Source organism: Opisthocomus hoazin, chromosome 2 (genome assembly GCF_030867145.1).
Source record: "Opisthocomus hoazin isolate bOpiHoa1 chromosome 2, bOpiHoa1.hap1, whole genome shotgun sequence".
In the NCBI taxonomy this organism is placed as follows: domain Eukaryota; kingdom Metazoa; phylum Chordata; class Aves; order Opisthocomiformes; family Opisthocomidae; genus Opisthocomus; species Opisthocomus hoazin.
In genome coordinates this window covers 80,136,737-80,156,347 of record NC_134415.1, presented here as the reverse complement: position 1 = coordinate 80,156,347, position 19,611 = coordinate 80,136,737, and the positions used below count along the sequence as shown (strand labels likewise).

Genomic DNA, 19,611 nt, shown 5'->3' with positions numbered 1-19,611 from the left:
CGCGTGCACCAGCCGAGCTCCGGGCTGCCGCATCCCCACCCAGCCCTCTACCTCCAGGCACCCGGTGGGGAGCGGAGGCTCGGGGACCGAGGGGAGGCAGAGGCTGTAAACTGACGTTTGCGTAGCCGTGCTTCCGAGGCGCGGGGATTTGCTGGAGCTGGGGCCAGAATGAGCGAGTTGCGCGAGAGTCGATCAGATTTGTGAAGTACAGATGTGATAATGCCGCTGCAACCACCAAAGAATTTACAACAGGAAGCGTTGCAGCTGTTGCTGATTAGCGTTAGTACAAATTACACAAAGCAAATTGTTAGCAGACGTGTTTCCATAATATTTAACTCATGGCACTGAATAAAAGTCATTCTTTTTCAAGCAAAATTTTAGATTTCCAAGGGAATCAGTTTCCAATTGTCCATGAAGGGAGTGTGGATTAGAGAACAGCATGCAACTGTTGCAAGGGATCAGCGGCAATGTGTGCAGCGACTTGCCTGCTTGCTCTGGCAAAGGTGTGCAGATTTGGGACCATATTTCTCGGTGAGAGAAGGAAAACCCAATGACCCAATTACCAGCAACAAGGAGCGATGGTGAGTGGGCCCTGTTCTGGAGCTGCCCCAGTAAGGTTCTGCGCACAGAAGTGCTCAGAAAGGGAGGGATATTCTTGCTGACCTGCCATTTCCCTGAATTTTTGCCCCCAAAGTGCTTATTATGACTTCTTTCCCTAGCAACCCCAAGCCTGTTGATGTGGAAGCAGCCCATGCCAGCGGAGCAATCCCCTAACACTAACTGAAGAGGAGACAAAAATCCTCTCAGCAGCAGACTGAACATGCAGACCGAAATGCTGGAGTGCGACCCGTGAACAACCGACAGCAAACCCCCACCCCTGGGCCAAAACTCTGGGCAGGATGCCTCTCTCCAGCCAAACCAGTTTCAAGCCAGCGTAGCGGCTGGTTTTGGTGCTCCCTGCCTGCCACCCCACTGGGCCAGCCAGTATTGGGCAGCCCATTCGGGCACCTCCTCTGCCTCCCTCCTTGCCATATGGGGAAAAGCGGAGCAGCCAGCCCCGGGGCTGCGGTTCAGAGAGGGCGAGCGCCCGAACAGCGTTTAATTTTCATTAATAAAAAAGGGGCATTTAATTCTCGCCTCCCTGCCCGGTGCCGGGACAGGACTGGCTTCATCCTGGAGGATGCCTGACCCCAGAGATGTTCCTCCATGGGGTGAGCTGGGGGGACACCCGTGAGTTCTTGGAGGGGCCTGGGGGGAGCTCTCACAGCCATCCTTTCTTTAAGAAGGAAAGAAATGTAACTCATGAAGCCTGCTGACAACCTGTGGAAATGCAGCGATCAGTTTAAGGGCAGTAATAGCCCAGAGAGATGCTTTACGTGCCAGTCCTGAGGGTGCCTGCCTGCATTAATCATGCTGAGTGAAGCTGCTAACGCTGCAAAGGCCACCGCGCTCCTCAGCCTGCCAGGCAAGACCGTGGGCTCAGGGAAGTGGAGGCGTTCCCAGAGGCGTTTCTGGAAACTCGGTTAGGTCCATCTGGGCAAGGAGGCCTTTGTCAGTGGGAGAGAGGAGGCCGTGACAGCAGGTGGGTGGGAAGGCGGCGTGGCTGACCTGCATCACAGCGGAGGCTGAGCTGGTTGGCCAAGCGAGATGCAAGACGATGGTCTGCCCGGGACCACTGGCTCTGTGCTCCTGCCGCCCTGTAACCAGCACTTGAGCAAGGGAAGAGCCCTCCCCAAATCCTTAGACTTTGCCTGCTTGCTTTTTTTTATTAAAGTGAATGCTCACAAAGTATTGAAACTGCCTGAAGTGCCTTTTGATCCAGCTATGAGCGCTTAGAAGTGGAAAAGAGGAACACGTATAGCTTTTAAGGGTCTGCACATCCACCCACCTGTTGGGAAGAGTTCAGAAATACAGCTGGGTCGGCTGCAGTCTGAAGCGAGAGCTACGAACGGAATTAATTCGTACAAGCAGCAGCTCATGGAGAAGTGGCTGGCATGCACATTTTTTAGCGCTTGGTCTGAGGAAATGGCGTGACACCCTCAGCACAGCAGAGCTGCTTAGCTACCCTCGCCAGCAAGACTTGAAAGAGAAAAATTAGTTATAATTGCAAGATTACTGCAGTAATGTTTGCTTCCTAATTGCCTTTTAATGAAAAAAAAAAAAAAAGAAAACCAAAACCATGCAGTGAGGAATTTTTGTTACAAGCTTTACTTACATGTAAAATGAATCCACTAACTGCCTCCCCTGTGAAAAACAGAACATTAAATATCATGGTCTGGACAGTCCTGTCGTACTTACAAGTGTCATATCAAATGAGATAGCACCACTGACTGTATACATCAGATACATACATGAAAACTATTTCAGCTTATTAAACGTAGCAACATCATCGCCACCATGGAGTCTATAAATACTGCATTGGTATTATCAGCCCTCTCAGCTGTAAAGCCTGGAGTAGGGGAGGTGGAGGGAAGGGGTGAGGCACGGAGCTGAATGGGAAGGATTCAGGAAGGCCCGTAGTTGTGGCGTGTTTTTTCCCCACTCTCAGAACAAAATGTGAGGTTACAGATTCTCCAGAAAACTACAATAAAATGCAAAAATCTTCTTGGAACAAAAATGTTCCATTTCCAAAATGTCAAAAAGATGTTTTGACATTACTGAAAGCTGTAGTTTCAGTTAAATAGAATTTTATGTTAGAAAGTGACATGCTTTTATGAAGAGTTTTGATTTTGACAAAGTGGGATTTTCCAGCTTTGAAGCCATCTGATAAATTCTAACCAGCTCTGACTACTGATATACTACAGCCAGGTGGGTTTCTAAGTGGAGGAATTAAAATCACCTTTTGAAAAAACCAGAGGTTAACTAAGTTCAAAATTATGGAGGGGAAAAAACAGAAATAGATTGTTTGAGAACTCTCTGAAGGTGACATTACTAATACAGCAAGATTTTTACATATTTTGGGGCTCTTTGTGGGGAAGAGATTTTTTTTTTTTTAAATGTAAGAATGAAAAATGAGCTGTACAGGTTGGAGGTTGATGTGAAGTCACCTCTGTCTCAACCAGACAGCCGGCTGAACAGATGTCCATTCCCAGCACCATGGACACAAAGTGGCGTGGGCGGGTGCTATGTTCCAAGCATCGGCTCGTTTAGGGTTCACTATATTACGTCACTTGGTAGTATACAACTTAACAGACTTGTTCAGCTATTCCTGTTGGAGGTGTTTCAACGTGCAGGCAGGATTTGCGGACAGCTGGTCAGTCCCGTAAAGACCCAAACCTGCAAATGTATGCAGATAGCTTTGTTAATTAGGGGCAGTAGTCCCCGAGAGCTTAGTGGAAGTCCTGTGGGATATGGTTTCTCATATTGTTAACGATTTTCAGGATAGATCTTGAATTGGTATCTTTTTGTAGCAGTTCCAGCCTAGCAACATGCATCAAGTTGAATTTTATTCCATGAGGTATTTTTTGTAATGTTCTGTTTGGCATAAACGGGGTCAGATGGTATGGCATCTTGCGTATTATCAGCACCCTGTTTCCCAGTTCAACTGAGGCTAGCTCTAAAATAACCTGCAGGACTTATAAACACTTGCTGTCTCTCCTTGTCATGCGCTAGGGGTTTAAACTGTATGGATGTGTCCCATCATCGTCCTCCTTTGCGAGGGATGAAAGGCATACCCACACCAACAAATTACCTCCTCGGCCTGAGACCTGTCCTCTCCCGCCTGGGTACATGGAATGTCAAGGAGCACATTTTGGATTTGTGTAAGAGGCAGAAGAGCATTATTTTTAATCCACTTGAGACTTAAAGCCCGGCACATCTGCGTATGTGCTGAAAGCTGCATGAACCGACCATACAACGTCCGCCCCCGGACCTGGCTGTTGTTGCAAAGTGCAGAGATGTGCCCTGCATTGCCACCTCCACCTGGGGAATGCTCCTGCCTGGCTCCCTCAATTTTTAAAAGTGCAAACAAAACCAAAACCAGAAATTCTGCTTTTTCTTAGAGTGCCACAAACTGTACGCCAGACAGAAACGGCTCAGGGAAGGGAGCCGGCAGCTGAGCATGCCAGACACCGTGGGAGCCATCCACCCCCTCTTCAGTGTAATGGGAAACACCCTGTCAGAAACACCCTCTGCATTTGGACTGCTCTTGAATTCAGTATCTGTAAACAGCGACGGGCTTATCCTGCTGGGAGCCTGCAGCTCCGGGTCGGTGTTCATAGGTGTGCTCGACAGGCGAGTCATGATGGCCAAAGCTCGTCAGACAGAAAGCACCATGGCATCAGAGCTCCAGCCTCAAGTCTGTTAGGGCTGCTCCCTCTAGTGGGAAAAAGTACTTTAGCGGCAAAAAAACCGCTCTTTTCCCGTTTTCTTTTTTTTTTTTCAAATTTTTTTTTTCTTTTTTCCTTTTTTTCTTTTTTCCTTTTTTCTTTTTTTTTTCTTTTTTCTTTTTTTTCTTTTTTTTTTGAAGTGAAGAATTCAAGTTTTCCAGATAGTGCAAGACATGGGGCAGTTCCCATCAGACAATAGGTGACCAAACACCGTGCTTTTCCAGCCCTTGAGCGTCAGTGGTGGAGCTGGAGCCCAGCTGATGCATCTCAGCGGTTACTCCTCCGAGGTGGACCCGTGGCAAGCGAGGGACTCCTGGTTAGTCTTCCAGCAGTCCTCAGTGTATGCTGTAGCTGTGTTTGGTTTTGATTTCCTACTTCTGATTACAAAAATAGGACTTACTATAATCATAATAATATTAATGATAAAAAATAATTATTGTAATTACATACTTTTTGGCAAATCATTAACACAAAGCAGCTCAAAAGACCCCGTTGGATTAAAAAAAGATGACAATGCATAAATGTTAAAAAAGACAAAGTCTTTGTTAAAAAAGAGGGAAAAACAATCTGCAAATGAATGCATTTCTGTAAGGCAATGTGCTACCTTAAGTTTTCCATCTAGATTTAGGTCAGGTTCGGTTGTTGTTCAATAAATTGTTAGAACTTGGCTTGCTTGAGCTTGTCAATGTGGTAACACAGTTTCAGCGTGGGTCCCAGTTTCAGCCCCAAGTATTTCATGATCATGTCACTTTTCAGCAGCAGCAAAGCATTGCCATCAATCTCCTGGTTTCAAAAAGAGACAAAGAGAATAAAAATGTGTTAACCCCCTTCCAGTGCTGCGTCCTGACACATTAAACAAGGAGAATCGGAAATAGCCTGTCTTTTAGAGTAGAGCTAGCTGAAATGTCATGCATTTTGAAATTTCATTTAAAAAATTGAAATCTGAGGTATGATAGAAGGAAACCCTAAAGGAGGGATTAATCAAATGCTACTTTTTATTCTTCAAGGAACTATAAGGTTTGTCTAGGTTTTCAATTATATTGCAATTAAAGCATGAGGATTTTTTTTTTAAATTAGGTTTGCTCTAATCCCAATTCTGAGACAAGCCAGTCAGCACTGAAAGAGAGGAGTGAGTGATGGAGAGAGAGAGGGATGTGGCCTTATGAACTGCTAATAGCACACCTCTGAATCTCAGTTCCAGCTTTGTCCCTGTGTGTCTGCATGGTTCACATATCTCCAGTACACTTATATCCAGTGATATATATATGTATGTGTTTCTTTTTCTTCAATTGAAGACAGTAGTAACTTGTGCATTGCATTTATTAATAAAATTGGTTCAAATTTAATTTAACCCTCATGTAAGTGGAGGAAATTGCCACCAAGTTCAGTTGTTTATCCCAGACCTGTTGGCTTGATAACCTTTTGAAATTACAAAGTGCTGTACTGAGAAACAGACTCTGTTTTCCTATGGGCTGTGAAGAACAGAAGCTTTCAGCTGCACTGTCCTGCCTTGGATCCTGAGGTCATCTGGTTTTTCCTGACTATATTGGTGGCTCTGCTAAAAAATACTACCCCTCCCCACAGACTCCACCACACTTAGATACTTGGACCATCAGAGCTAGAACATCACTAGTGCTATGCATGTGTGCATCCATATACACATACACACACACAGACTAATGCTGTATATATTGTATTCTATGATTTTGATGGTCAGATCTTTCCTCTGTGATCCATTACCTACTAATTAAGCAATACTATGGGTCCTAATTTGTCCTGATCATTATTATTCCATTCAGCAGGTGATTTAGCTGATGAACAGTTAAGGTCACTTTCTGATTAACTCAATCAATTAATGCTCTTCATTTTGCAGCTCCCACTCTATCCATAATAGAAACTCTCTTCACCCTCCCCTCTCCTTCTCATTATTTTAAGGAATTTAAGGGAAAGTAAGAATAAGTATTACATGTAATTAATATTTGCATAAGAAAGAAAAACAAACTCCTATAACTGTGGTGCCATAGGGCAAAAACACTGTCAAGGGTTTGGTGCAGAGGCAGCTGTTTCTAACTGTTGAGTTCACCATTTTATTATTTCCTTTATTATTACCGTGTAGGGGTCAAAATTAAACTCCATGACAAGAGTATGCCAGAGGGAGCATTCATATCCAATTAAATATCCCATATTAGCCATGTCCCTGTGCAGACTGTTGGCTTGACTGCTCTACAGTATTACTGTGTCAGCCCTTTTAAAAATAATTTTTGAAGATTCTGTAGCATGGTCCCGGAATCTGCAATAGCCCCACCAGAAGGTCTTGAACCAGGTCTGGAGCTGGCAAAATTCGGTGCCATCAGTGCAGTGAGCTTGTTTCACATGAGTTGAGATCTGGCCCACTGTGAGTTAGACTATTGCAGGAGATCATTGCCATGTTCCTGCAAGGGCATGGACACAGCAAATGTATGAGTTGCAAGGTCATGATACAGTGGATTTAAACATGCAGCTTCCACTTGCAAGAATGAGCATTACTGGTTTTGTGCCGGTTTCTTGCAGCGCACCTTCTGAGGGTACTCTTCAAAAAGCAGAGTAGCCTCTAAACAAGCACTATGCCATGCAAACAAGAATTGCTCCCAGTAGCAGATGCCCCCCCCGCGATGAGGCTTTTAGTGAGAAAGATGAAAGACCCCAACTTCATAGGTATTATTAATTCTAAGTAAAATCAAAGACTTCAGGATCTGTATCCTGTTTGGGAGAGATACAGATATATAGATATATATATATAGATATATAGATATATAGATACATATCTCCCTTCTTTTGCATTGTGCAATCTCGTGAAGACTCCAGCCGTGGTAAGGCTACCACCTGCGACAGGAGTGCAGCGAGTGGCAGCTCAGTGGTCAGCGCTCAAATACTCGAGGTGAAGGTTTAGAGAAAGATGCATGCTCACAAGTCTGATGTCTAGCACCGGCAGAGACAGGTTTCTTTTTGAATAAATTGGATTAATTATGTTAAACTCAAAGGTTTTTGTCTCCTTCATACATGCATTTGCCAATCATTGGCCATAATTAAACTGTCAGACCATAACTTTGCTTCAATCCCTTCCAGCTTGAGTTTTCTACCTGCTAATTCCCCTGCAACCCTTTCCTCTCCGCCATTGCCCTTCCCCCAGTCTTTCTACCACGTCTTGCTTGCTGAGAGAGCACTGCACAGAGCTCTCCCACAGTGCTCCTACGAGGTCCCTGCCAGGCTGATGGCTCCTTTACATGAAGCCAAAAGATCTATGAGCTACAGACTCAGCTCTCCTTGGCACCCAGCCCTGCTGAGGGAGCAGGGAACAGCCGAGGGGAGGTAGTGGGCAGTTTCACGGTCTTTGGTGGACACTCTCAGGAGTCGCCTCTGACAGAGCTGCTTGGGTGTCTTGTTAAGAAGAAAAGCCTCTGCTCCTGGCCACCCTCTCCCTCCCAGTGTCGTAGCTCAGATGAGCTGATTGCCAATGCAACGATTGCAGGTGATAGCTGGGCCTTGTCAATGACAGTAAGTGCTGCTAAGTAAATTATGCACCTGCTTCATAGAAAGATTGAACATATGGGAAGATATGGCTAAGGTTAATGGACTAATCACTTGTCTCTCACCCCTGGGGTCTCCGTGCTAATCCGGGTGAGGTTTGAAGGCTGAAAAATTGCAGGGACATATATAACTTGAAGGCGTAATTGAATTGAGTTGTGTGGCAATCTTACCCAGGTTCTCACACCTTCAGCATATTTTACAAGGAAACTAATGTTAAGCAGAGCCCATAGGTGTGGGGTGTTTCACAAAGGATGACAGGGACAGTCTTTAGTGGCAATTTAGCTTGGTCTCTGGTCACAGAGCAGCTGTAGTATCGTGGCATGCTCCAGTGTGGCTGGCCTGTGATTGCCTAGAGCATGTCACTGCCCTGTTCCTTGGTGAAGGCATCCTGTGCCACCCTTTGCTACAAGTGGAAACTAGACAAAAATGGTGCTTTTGCACTGTACGTATTTACCAGATGAACTTTAAATGTTTACTTTCATTTGGAATGTACCTGTATACCTTGCAGACCATGGCAGTTGTCTCTCCCTGATGCACAAACCCTTCTGATAGTCTCAAAAACTCATGCTAAAGCAAGCTCCTTAAGCTTGTTTATCTGCCTGGCTACCCACATGGCCAAGGTAGGCCATGTTTTCATTATCAGCTTCTAAGGCAGATCTGCCTTCTCTGCAGAAGGCAGGGGAAGGAGACTGGCAACTGACCCACAATTGCAGGTTTGGTCCTAGCACCACTGCGCCTGCTCTATTGTTCTCGTCCCACCAGCCTGCCTGTAGAGGCAGATGGCCTCAATACCTGCCTATGATGAGCAGTCGCCAAGGCCTGCGTTCATTTACATTTTTGTCTGCTCCTCAGCCACCTCCTCTCCTCAGGATCTGGAAACCCTGCATCCAGGGCGTAGCTGGAAGTCCATCAGTTGTCTACCCCAGCTCTTGTCTGCAGCCCCACATTCCCACCCATCCCTGCTGGCCCACGGGCAAGGAGTGTGTCCTGGCCATCAAACCCTCTCGCTTGCTTTGCAACCGGAGGCACTGTTCAGGTGTTAAGACTGGGGAGCTCTTCTCGTTTAGACCTAGATCCAGCCACTTACATCCAAAGCTATGACCTCCAGCTGAACACAAGCAAGTCACTTTTAGGGTAAAATCCATTTTCATAGCCAGACTGAATTGATCAAGGAGGGATGGAGGAGGAGGAGGAGGAGAAGGCTGAAGAGGCTACTAGATGCATTGGTGCCAACTCCATATACAGCAGCAGAACAAGAAACTCCAGATCAGATGTGTGTTTACAGTCTTCCCCTTCACTAATTAAGGATAATATCATTTCCACCACTGGAGACTGCCTAGCAAAAGCAACTATCATATTCTCCGGTGAGTCAGCAGGCCTGTTAAATTTGGTTATGTAGTTACATAATACTGAGGGGAAAAAGATTAAAAGCTTGGCTGTTGTGGGTTTCTCCTACTAAATAGCTAAAGGCACATAAAGAATGCTCTTCAGAGAAGAATTATAGGTATCCTGGGGAAAAATTGTCCTTGAGATGAAGCTTTTTTGTGCCAATCTGACAATGAAAAATGAGCACCGGATCCTCTGTGGTTTCTTTTAGGCTTGGCATAGAAAAAATTTATGCTAGCATATTTGGGAACAAAAAGTGAGCATTTTCTAAAGACATTGGTAGAGTCTTCCCATTGAAGGATAAATTGAGTAGAATAGAATAGAACAGAACAGAACAGAACAGACTAGAATATTTCTGTTGGAAGGGACCTACAATGATCATCTAGTCCAATTGCATGACCACTTCAGGGCTGACCAAAAGTTAGAGTATATTATTAAGGGCATTGTCCAAATGCCTCTTAAACACTGACAGGACTGGGGCATCAACCGCCTCTCTAGGAAGCCTGTTCCAGTGTTTGACCGCTCTCTCAGGTGATAAGTGAACCTTTCTTCAGCCCAAACCCCTCAGCTGTGGTGAACACCTTGCAGAGCCCTGCGTTCAACCTGGCTGAGCACAGACACTGCCTATAGCAGCCAGAGGCAGCTGAGGGGCGGGTGTGTGATGTGTGCTGGCTGCCTCTCGGGACTGCTCATGCACTTGGCTTTAATTACCCAGAAGTGTGAAGGGCAGCCTTTTACATACGTGTTTTCTGAAGAGCTCCACATGGGGACCTAAAGCGTGAGGGTCTGCATCCTTCACAAACCAAACCACGTCATCCACCGTCCAGGTCAAAGGATTCTTGCTTGATGGCCGAGCCGCGTCTTGTCGTTCTGGTGAAGGACTTGAGGCTATCGGTACAAGAAAAGCCCACAACAGCACATTACAACAGCATGCAGCGGTTTCCTTGGTGTGTGAGTGTGCAGTGGTATGGCAGCCTTGCTGCGGCATTGGATGTCGGATCTCTGTGTACGAGTATCATCCTGAGATGGTGGGGTGGGGAGAGAAGGGGACTTGGAGTAGTTTCCGATCTGATTGCTTATCGGGAGACACGATCCCAACTGGCGAATTGCATTAAAAAACATGAAACCCTCAGGTTCCTGCTGGGGAAGGAAAAATGCCAGCTGCCAGGTGCTTAAACCGAGCTGCCCTACTGTCTGATCTGCAAGCAGCGGGGATCTTGGCTCAAGAAGACACCACCCTCCCACCTGGAGAGAAGGTGCTTCAGCACTAAGCAAAGGAGTTTGCTGTTGAATGTGAAGACTGGAGGATAAAATCAGGATTTAGCAAATAGGGTTTTTTCCTTCACATTCAGATATTCAGACTTATACTGGAGCTTAAAGGAAGGCTTCTAGTCCATATGCTCCTAATGTTATGCGCTCACGAAGCTGATGCTCCCCAATGAATGCCTATTTGGAAAGCTACTAAAACACGCAAAGATGAACATTGCATATGTGACTTTTTAATGGTGTAAGCCCTGGATGATTTAAGGTCACTTTGGCTTGCTATAGCTTTAAATCAAGTGAATAAAGGCACATTGGAATGAAAGTGCATTTATGTTTTTTTTCTTAGTCTCCGCAGAATTATGAATCTCAGCCTCCATGTGAATATAATTTGCGCCCCCACTTATGCTGCTTCACTATTACAAGAACTATATTATGCTAGGTTACAGGAAAGCTGTTTAAATCCTCACCAAGCAAACTTAACATTAGCAGGCGGCAGCACACAAATGTATGAAATGTTACTTGCCCAGACCTGCTCATCTCTTTTCATTAAGGCCCAGTTTTTAACGAGAGAGGTGCAAATGGTAAGCAAGCAGGCACTACAGAGGCAGAAAACGAAAGAGAAGAGTGCAGGTAGGGGGAGAACACAGATGCCTAAACTGGCACCTGGTGAAGCCCCAGGTAGCCAAGAGGGCAATCAGAGCTGCAGAGGAGAGAAGGGCTGAGCTCTTCAGAGAAGTACTGAGCTTACAGAGACAGATGAAATGTGTGAGAATCCCCGTGTGTGACTCCAAACATGATCCTAATCCGTGTGAGTAAATCTAGTGGGCTGGGTTTGTGGCTTAGGTAGATTGTCATTCCATTGACTTCAGCAGAGCCACACTGATTTATATTAGCTGAGGATCTGCTGGTGTATGCACAATAACGGCTTTATGTGCATATTTGTCCTTTTTTTCTTGCTGCCATGCTCATATTAGGGTATAATGTAATGAGATATGTTTTGCAGTTATACAGGATGAACTCCAGTAAGCAGCAGTGCTATGAATGTACAAATCTGGTCGATGGGCTTCATAATGGGATGTGATGTAAATATCATGATAATTACACTCTCATTTGCTAAGTCACTGTTCTGGATATAAAGGACAAGGAATAGCCGCAGGTCCTTTTAATTAGACAGCGAGGATTGGTGTTCGTACGGACTCAGGCGACCCTGGGCTCTGCTCACAGAATAAATGCAATACACAACGGTACAGACACCATCTGGAGCCTTTGGCATGAAACGATGAAGACAAAGAGTGCAGGGTAATCTTGGCCAACCCCTGGATCATCAGTAACATCGAATAACTTTGTCAGGGACAAGTGGGAGAACTGAGACTTGTCTTGGAGGCGGGAGGGCGAGTATTTCTCCCCTACCTGATCTGCTGGTGGTCTGGATGCCAGCGGATGTGTGGAGATAGTGGGCACCTCGGCACCTCAAACCACAGGTCAGGGAGAAAACCGGGCTTTTTCAATCCAGCCGGAAAATAGATGAGGGGGGAGAGAAAGGTTTGGCCATGCCCAAAGGATTGCAGAAGTTTCTATGATGCTGCCATAATGTGGTCAGGGGAGATGGGCCACTACTGAGGATCAAATTTTTTTCCTCAAATTTGTATGAATGTAAGGAAAGGCCAGGGGCCTTAACCTGGGCTTCACACAGGGCACAGAAAGAGCAGCCCCTAGCCCAGTGAATCCTGTCCGCATTGCGCTGCTTCCAGAAATGCCAGGAAAGGGCAAAGGGGGACAGAGAGCCCTGAGAGCAGTTGGGAGCCTTCGCGCGTGTTGGAAATATCTGTAGTAAAAGAAAGGGAGATGAGAAGAAAAGGTTGAAATGACAGAGGAATTCTATTCACTCCTTCGCAATCTAGCAATCAATAGCATAAATCTGATTTTTTAAAGACAATGCATAAATGACCTTTCTAAAGAGAATGTGTGGCTAGAACTCTTCCAGGCCCCAGCAGGTGAAGATAACCCTTTCAAAACCCTACCTGAGGTATAATATAATAATATAAAACCAAGATTAATGCAGAGATACTAACTCTTTGAAGATTGTTTTGTCTTCATTTTCCTACCTAGAGTCAAGTCCTGGATTCTCTGCTGCTTTTTTGTGAATTAAGATGTGTTGTTTTACTTCTGTGTAAGGAGCTACCTTTAAATGTTTTAATAAAACAGGGATACCATCAGCTTGCAGACAAATGTCTCGAATGCAGTTCATAGCTGGTGAGTCTGGAAGCAATCTTTTTTTTCATATCTTTTAAAATATACTTTGTTGTTTAGTTTACTCTGGCTTTTTAACATTGTAGTTTACACATTTAAGTGTAAGCTCTTTATTTACAAAAGAAAATAAATAATTTCAAGTCCAGACAAAGGCATGGGGTTTATGTTTCAATAGCATCACTTTGATGAACGATTATATTAAGCACAAAAGTGTTTGATGGCAGCAGGGCAAGTACTATACATTTTTTCTTATCTGAAGGTACTCACACTTAACCTGAGAATTAGATAAATGAGGAAGTCTTATGTCTCCCAGGTATCCTATGCCATCCTGTCATCAGAATTAATCAAGATGATAATGAATACTCAGATTACAAAGAGATGGGAGTGCTCGTGACCAATAATTATTTTTAGAGATCGTAATCTAGGTCAAATCCAATTTCCTGTTTTTGGCAGGTGGCAAAAATTTGTCAAATTAATGGAATGGGATATGGAAATTTAGGTAATCAGAGGGAAGCGCATTGCCCTCCTGCCTGAAGCGGTGTCAGGGAAGGAAAGGGAAGAGGTTTCTCTGCAGGGGAAGGTCTCGGGGCATCCCAGTTGTGGCCGGCACAGAAACGGCTGGAGATACTGGGTCAGTGGCAAAAGCCCGATGAAGCCGATGGAAAGACGTGGCCTGGCTTGATCTGAGCTCTCATTCCACACAGGCTTTTCTCTGTGCCTCACCACTGGCCTCAGGACCTTCCTGATGCAGGAGGATGAAGAGAGAGAAAGCCAACAGCCGAATGGCTGCAGAGGCATGACAAGGAAATCTGATGCTAAAATGGAGTTAAACCTGTGAAAGGGAGGAAAGATAAATAACAGACTCGCTGAATATGTTCTTGGCAAACAAACAGAGCCCTGGGGGAGTATGGTCATTGATAGATAAGAGTGGAAAGGGAGTGACAGATGAACTTTAATATTGCTGCAGGCCTAAATGATTTCTTTGCCTCAGGGGAAGGGGGTGGGAATGAAATTTTAGAAGGTTCTCTCTGATTGCACTGGAGCAGATAATGAGGAGCAGCAGATCTACTGAAACTAAGCAGAAGTAGCAGACCCTCAAAAGCGCAGAGAAATGGGATTTATTTTAAAAAATAAACCACCTCCTACTATAAACAAGGACAGGAGGAAGGCTTTATAGAAGACACTTTTTAAAAAGTCTAAGTCACACCAGGCAGGAGAAGAGGAGAGGCGTCAGAAAAGAAGGCATATGAGAGAACACAATTACAGGATATTCATGGGCACGGAGGAGCTTGATTGGGCTTAGCATGTCGATTTGCACTGGCAGGAGCTTGCAGACAAGGCCGTGCACCACTTGTCTGGTGGACTCGGCTCCTTGGTGTGGCAGGACAGATCCCTCGTCCCACCAGTGCGGTGGCTACTCCCACTCCTGGCACAGCACGCACCACATGGGGATGCAATATCATGGGCGCTCCTCCACCCACTGCAAGAGCAGCCCAGTGTCCAGCTGCGTGAGATGCAACCGTGGGCTAGCATTGAATGTTTATTTGGGTTTTTCTTGATTTGCATCTCTTTTGCAGGGGGAGGGGGGAAACAGGCACCTCACTGCAAGGGTCAGACCTTTCAGGCTGTAAATGCCCTCAAAAGTTAACAGACGGTCTGTGTTTGCTGAAGCAGTGGTACCCAGTGCTGAGCCCCACAATGCCGTCAGCAGCAGCTTGGCCGCTGCCTTGGGGAGGTGCTGGATCTGGACCCCGCAGGGTGCTTGCAACATTCTTCGGGAAAAAGAGAAACTTCAAACTCTGCACCTCCAAATGTTTTCAGGAAATAAATGTATTAGTAAGCTGGATTGCCTCTTCAACAAGGCCCTCAGGTGATAGTAATTAGCTGCTAATATTGGATAATAAAATCTACATAAAAACAACAGGCTACAGGGCAAGGTTAAGGTTATTATGTTGTGGCTGAACACACAATTCTTCATATTTGGAATAAAGGCTTTGTTTATTATGTAAGCAGGCTTGGAAAGGTTTATGATGTCCTTGACTATTCCTTCCCTGGTTTAAAAGCTTCAATTTGGCAAATGATGACAGGAAAGTGCATGTATGTCTGTTAGCAGCCCCAACTGGCTTTCTGAAATGAGAGATTTTTTTTTTTGGTTTGGAATTTTTTAGCATAATCATGGAGAATTAGGCATCAAGCTTCCAATCGCATTAATGAGAGCTTTGAGGTTTAATCTCATCCATTCCGCTTGAAAGACATGTTCTGCTATGCACTGAGATATGTTTTATGGTTATGGGTTTTTTCCATCATATTTGCCGACCATGATAAATCAGGCAAGTTATTTTTCAAAAATATCCATAAATAAAGAGGATTGGTTTGAGGTTTCAGAGAGAAATTCTTCCTCTTTTAAATGAGCCCTGCCTATTCCTGCCTTGTAAGTATGCAAACTGAGGATAAGAATAAAGGCTGGCATGCACCACTTACTCATCTTTGTTCACTTATGATTCAGCAGCATATAAATTATCCCTAGAAAGAGGAAAAACACACACAGAAGCATCGTAGTGAGAGCATAGATTCCAAAGACCTTTGCAAGAGAGATTTTGTGAAGACAGTAATCAAACCGTAGTGTGGCTGCACTAAGACAATTGCAGAAAGATGTGTATTTTAAAAGTTTGGGATTGCCGGTAAAAGTAGAAGCAGCGTGGTGGGTGAAAGTATGATAGCTGTGAAGAAATAGAGTCTTTAATTTTAAGGAGGAGCAGGCAATGTGTTGTGAGACTCTACAGTGGGAATTCCAGCATTACAGAGCTGACACTATCACAAACAGAGTAGGAGATGAAACCGGGCTGTGACTGGAAACAACACAGTTTCTTTAATGCTAGAAGTGGTAGCATAATGAATCTGTGGGCACTTCGACTTCACAGATGTCACTGTGTTGCCCATCACAGCTGCTGAAAACTGCCTGGCCATGTCCGAGAGCAAACGGCTCTCCTCTGCCTCAGACGATCCAGCTCCTGCCGTGGACAGAGGCAGACTCTCTGCTGGAGTCTCTGGAAAGCAGCTGAGTGGATCAGCAGAAAGGCAATGGATAGTGGTGGCACAAACGTGCACTAGCTGGTTGTGCTGCTGTACACTGGCGGAGCACAGAGGTTTACTATTCCTCCTGTTGGAGACCTTGACAGCGAACCCATCTCTGTAAGGACTTGCGTGTGCCATTATGGCAGACCCTAATATACAATGGATGATACCAGGACTAATAAATTGTTAATAACTTTAAATAAGCAATATTAACAAATCAATAACCATTTTCGTGATGTTCACTGCATAACTGCCAGTTTTAGGCAGCCTTTGCTGTTGAGCTGGCCTCGTGAACCGGTGGTCCCAGAGGAGCTAGTTTTTGCAAGTATCAAATGCTAGTCACATAAAAAATACTAAGCAGTTTGGGGATGAGTCCTGCTACCTGCAAGTATCATATGTAGTAGCTTAAAGTCACTTGTAACTACTTCAAAGATATCCAAATGTCACGGGTGCCTAGTCCAAAATCAATCTCTTCTTCTTTGCTCCTTAAAGTGCTTTAATATGTTTCAAGCTGCGGGTTCCTGTTGAAACAGGAACAAAGCCTGTTGCATGGCCACTTTATGACTTTATGACTTTTCTGTTGGTTCAGTTCTGGAAAAGTGACATGCCATTTTTTAGGCTTTCATTTTGTAAAGACTGCAAATTTTGTGGGATGTCATAAGAGAGATGGAACTGTCTCCCAAAGCTTAGCTTCCTGCCTCAGGACCAGGCTGAGTTTTCACAAGACATTGTCTGAGACTGGGAAACAGTGACATTCATGGTCAGAGACAAGAAGGGAAGGTAACATGGCTGAGCAAGGTGAAGTAGCTCTGATTTTAAGCTTCAGTCCCTTGAACGTAGATTCAAACCCCTGACACCACAGCTTTTCTCCACACAACACATTTTTAAGCATGGGAACTCTACCACAGTGTTTTGTGGATGCTGAAAATGCACAAAGTGTTCAATAAGCCACAAGATTTTTCAGGGAAGAAAAATCTATGAAGAGTTACTAAATATGGATCCCCCACTTCTGGTTCAGGAAGTCCTTGAGCCACAGATTTCTGAGGGCAGAGAGGGTAGTGAGAAGCACCACCATCTCCGCACTTATCTCTTTCCTGGGGGTGTGCTGCTGTCTCATGCTGCAGACCTTTGCTCTGAACGGCTCTGACCCTTCCTGTGTACTACAAAGAGATAACGACTGATCCCAAGAAGAACGATAAAGATTTTCAAAGCAAGCAAGTAACAACATTGTTAAATCTTGGCTCCTCACAGCTGCCAACTAAAAAGCTTGACAAAGGGGTCCCAGTTCTGCTAGGAGGCTCTAGGGAAGTGGTGGGAGAGGGGAAAATGAGTCCTGTGCACAGTAAGCCTCTTGTCCTCCCAGAACCCGATTACACCGGCCCGAGAGGCACTGAACAAGATCTGAAAGAAAGGTCTTTTCACTTCATTTTCTTTGTAACCGAGGCCCCCGGTTCTTAGTGACAACCTTTTACAAGTTGTTTGCAGTAGTACATTTCTATACTATCCACTTGGCTTTGAGTAAAGTTGACTCTGTAAGTAAAGAAAAAATAATTATGAGAACTGAATGCTTATCTGTGGTCTCTATAATAGAGTAGCAGAGGGGTAAACCAGGGAGACAAGAGTGCGAGAATAATAGCAAAGTGACTGATGGTTTTGGGTAGGCATTGAACATTTAAGAAGGCAAACTTAGATAAACAAGAAATACAAGGATAAATGCTGGTAATACCTATTTTGGAAGAATAATGTTCTAAAATACTAAATAGTGAAAGTTCAGGAAAAAGAAATAATATGGGCGTTGGGGAGGTGAGAGATGTGAAGAAATATTGCAAAGACCTGCAGCTGCTGGAACGAGGCTCTGGAGTGGCTATCAAGCAAGAATATGCAGAATCACTTGCAATTTCCAGGGGAAATGCAAGGGCAGAAAGACAATGTAATGAACTAAGGGTAGACAAAGGGGCTACGGGAACCAGCAAGGCTGCTGCAAATACATCAAGAGTTTAAAAAAATAATACTAGAGTGACAGTAGATTCCATTAATAAATGAGGAAGTGAAAGAAATTAATGACTTAAAAATGGCTGAGATACTCAACTCCTTTGTGAGATCTGTCTTCAAGATGAAAAATGCATAAATGAAGTTTGAATAATTAGTAAGGGGTGAAGACACTGTTGGAATCACTGGTGATAAAGACCTATTAATGGAGAACTTGGAAAATGCAAACTAAGACAAAGTTAACAGAAGTTCAGGGAATTAGCTAACCTGTTTGATGAACCCACGACATTTCTAGAGAAAAAAATCATGTCTAATAGGGAATATAGCTAATTGGCAGAGTGACCGACCCAGCAAATGTAAATTCTAGCAGGGTAACTGGGCAAAAATGCAAAGAGAGGGAAGTAGGTTATTGAATGCAGTGGTTCCCATGGCATCCCTTGAATTTGCAGATAAACTTCCTGTGACTTTGCTACCTGAAGGGTAAAAGAGCCTTGAGCAATGAGCTGGATGATTTCTAAAAATATTTGTTTTGCTGGGCAGTCTTTCTCAAGCAAAATCTGGCTTGGTTCATGATTAAAGAGGCAGGATGGGCCACGCAGCCAGGAAGCAAAACCTTTTGCTAAACTGCTTTGAGGTTGGTATCAATATTTGGGGTTGCTCTGCATCTTATCTTGTACACAGCTGGTGTCACACAAATAACAGGTACCTGCCTGTAGGCAGTATCAATCTTTGGGAGGAATGCCTTATATATTAATATTTATATCTGTAAGTCGATAATAACAGTTGTGATTGCCACACGATTATACATAATACAGATGTTTACATAATTAATAACAGCATTAGAAAACATTCACCTTTTTACTTAATGATGAACAGATTGATTTTGTGTTTGCATAGCTTATTATTTCTCCTTCTAAATGGAAGCACGAGTGATCTGGATGGATGTCAACCCAGACCCACCTCACTAATTTTCCTGGGAATCTGGGAGTTACTTAAGACTCCAGCATGGCACCAGCATAGCAACACACATTGCTAAATGGAAGATGTTGTATTACCACTTCTGTTTCCTTCAAGATAGGTCCCATTCCTCGTTGGGCTGGAGGTCTGATGCTGTACGCCAGTAGACGAGGACCCACCTGAAGACATCTGGGCAGGACGATGGCTACAGGAGGAAGAGGAGCCTCCAGCAGGACGTCCATCTACAGAACTCTGCCGCATGGCATACATGGAGCCCATGCAACCGAAGGCAGAATCGGCAGGATCCACGCTATACTGCTTCATGTTCGCAGGATCAGCCAGGTAGTCCTCAGGTATGACCGTTTCTGCTCAGGAAGCCAAGACACAAAAGAAACATCAGTAAAACAGAACCAATTTTAATTCATCCCTTGAAAAACTTATATGTATATTTTTGCCAAAACTCTCTTTCTTTGGCAAGAAGTTTAACTCCGTCTCCAACCTTCTGTACAGACAGTTGGCTCCGGGAGGGTTCCTTGCTGAGAACTAATAAGTAATAAAGGGAAGCACAACCGCTCAGAAGTCAGTAGAGTCACAACAGAGAAACTATGGGCTGATGTGACTCATCTGTGTCAGCTTATGGCAGTATTCTCCATAAGGTCCTGGGCCACTGACTGGTGGGTCCCGCTTGACTTGTGGTGCTCGACAAATACCACCGAGACTGGAGGATTGTGCAGCTATTGTTTGCTCTGTCTTTCATTTAAAAACATGAAAGTTGAAAGGAAGAAGGCAGAGGAGG

The 19,611-nt window shown here is 44.6% G+C and overlaps 1 protein-coding gene across 1 annotated transcript in view; it reads right to left on the bottom strand.

Moving 5' to 3' along the window:
* Positions 1 to 4,985: 4,985 nt before the first annotated feature.
* Positions 4,986 to 19,611, bottom strand: part of SCML4 (Scm polycomb group protein like 4) — a 39,693-nt gene continuing 25,067 nt past the window's right edge. The window contains exons 4-6 of the mRNA XM_009936903.2: positions 18,914 to 19,183; positions 10,024 to 10,169; positions 4,986 to 5,111 (exon numbers count right to left, since the gene is read on the bottom strand). Of these exons, the coding sequence (XP_009935205.2) occupies positions 4,986 to 5,111; positions 10,024 to 10,169; positions 18,914 to 19,183 (542 nt within the window). The remainder of the gene's footprint in view (positions 5,112 to 10,023; positions 10,170 to 18,913; positions 19,184 to 19,611) is intronic.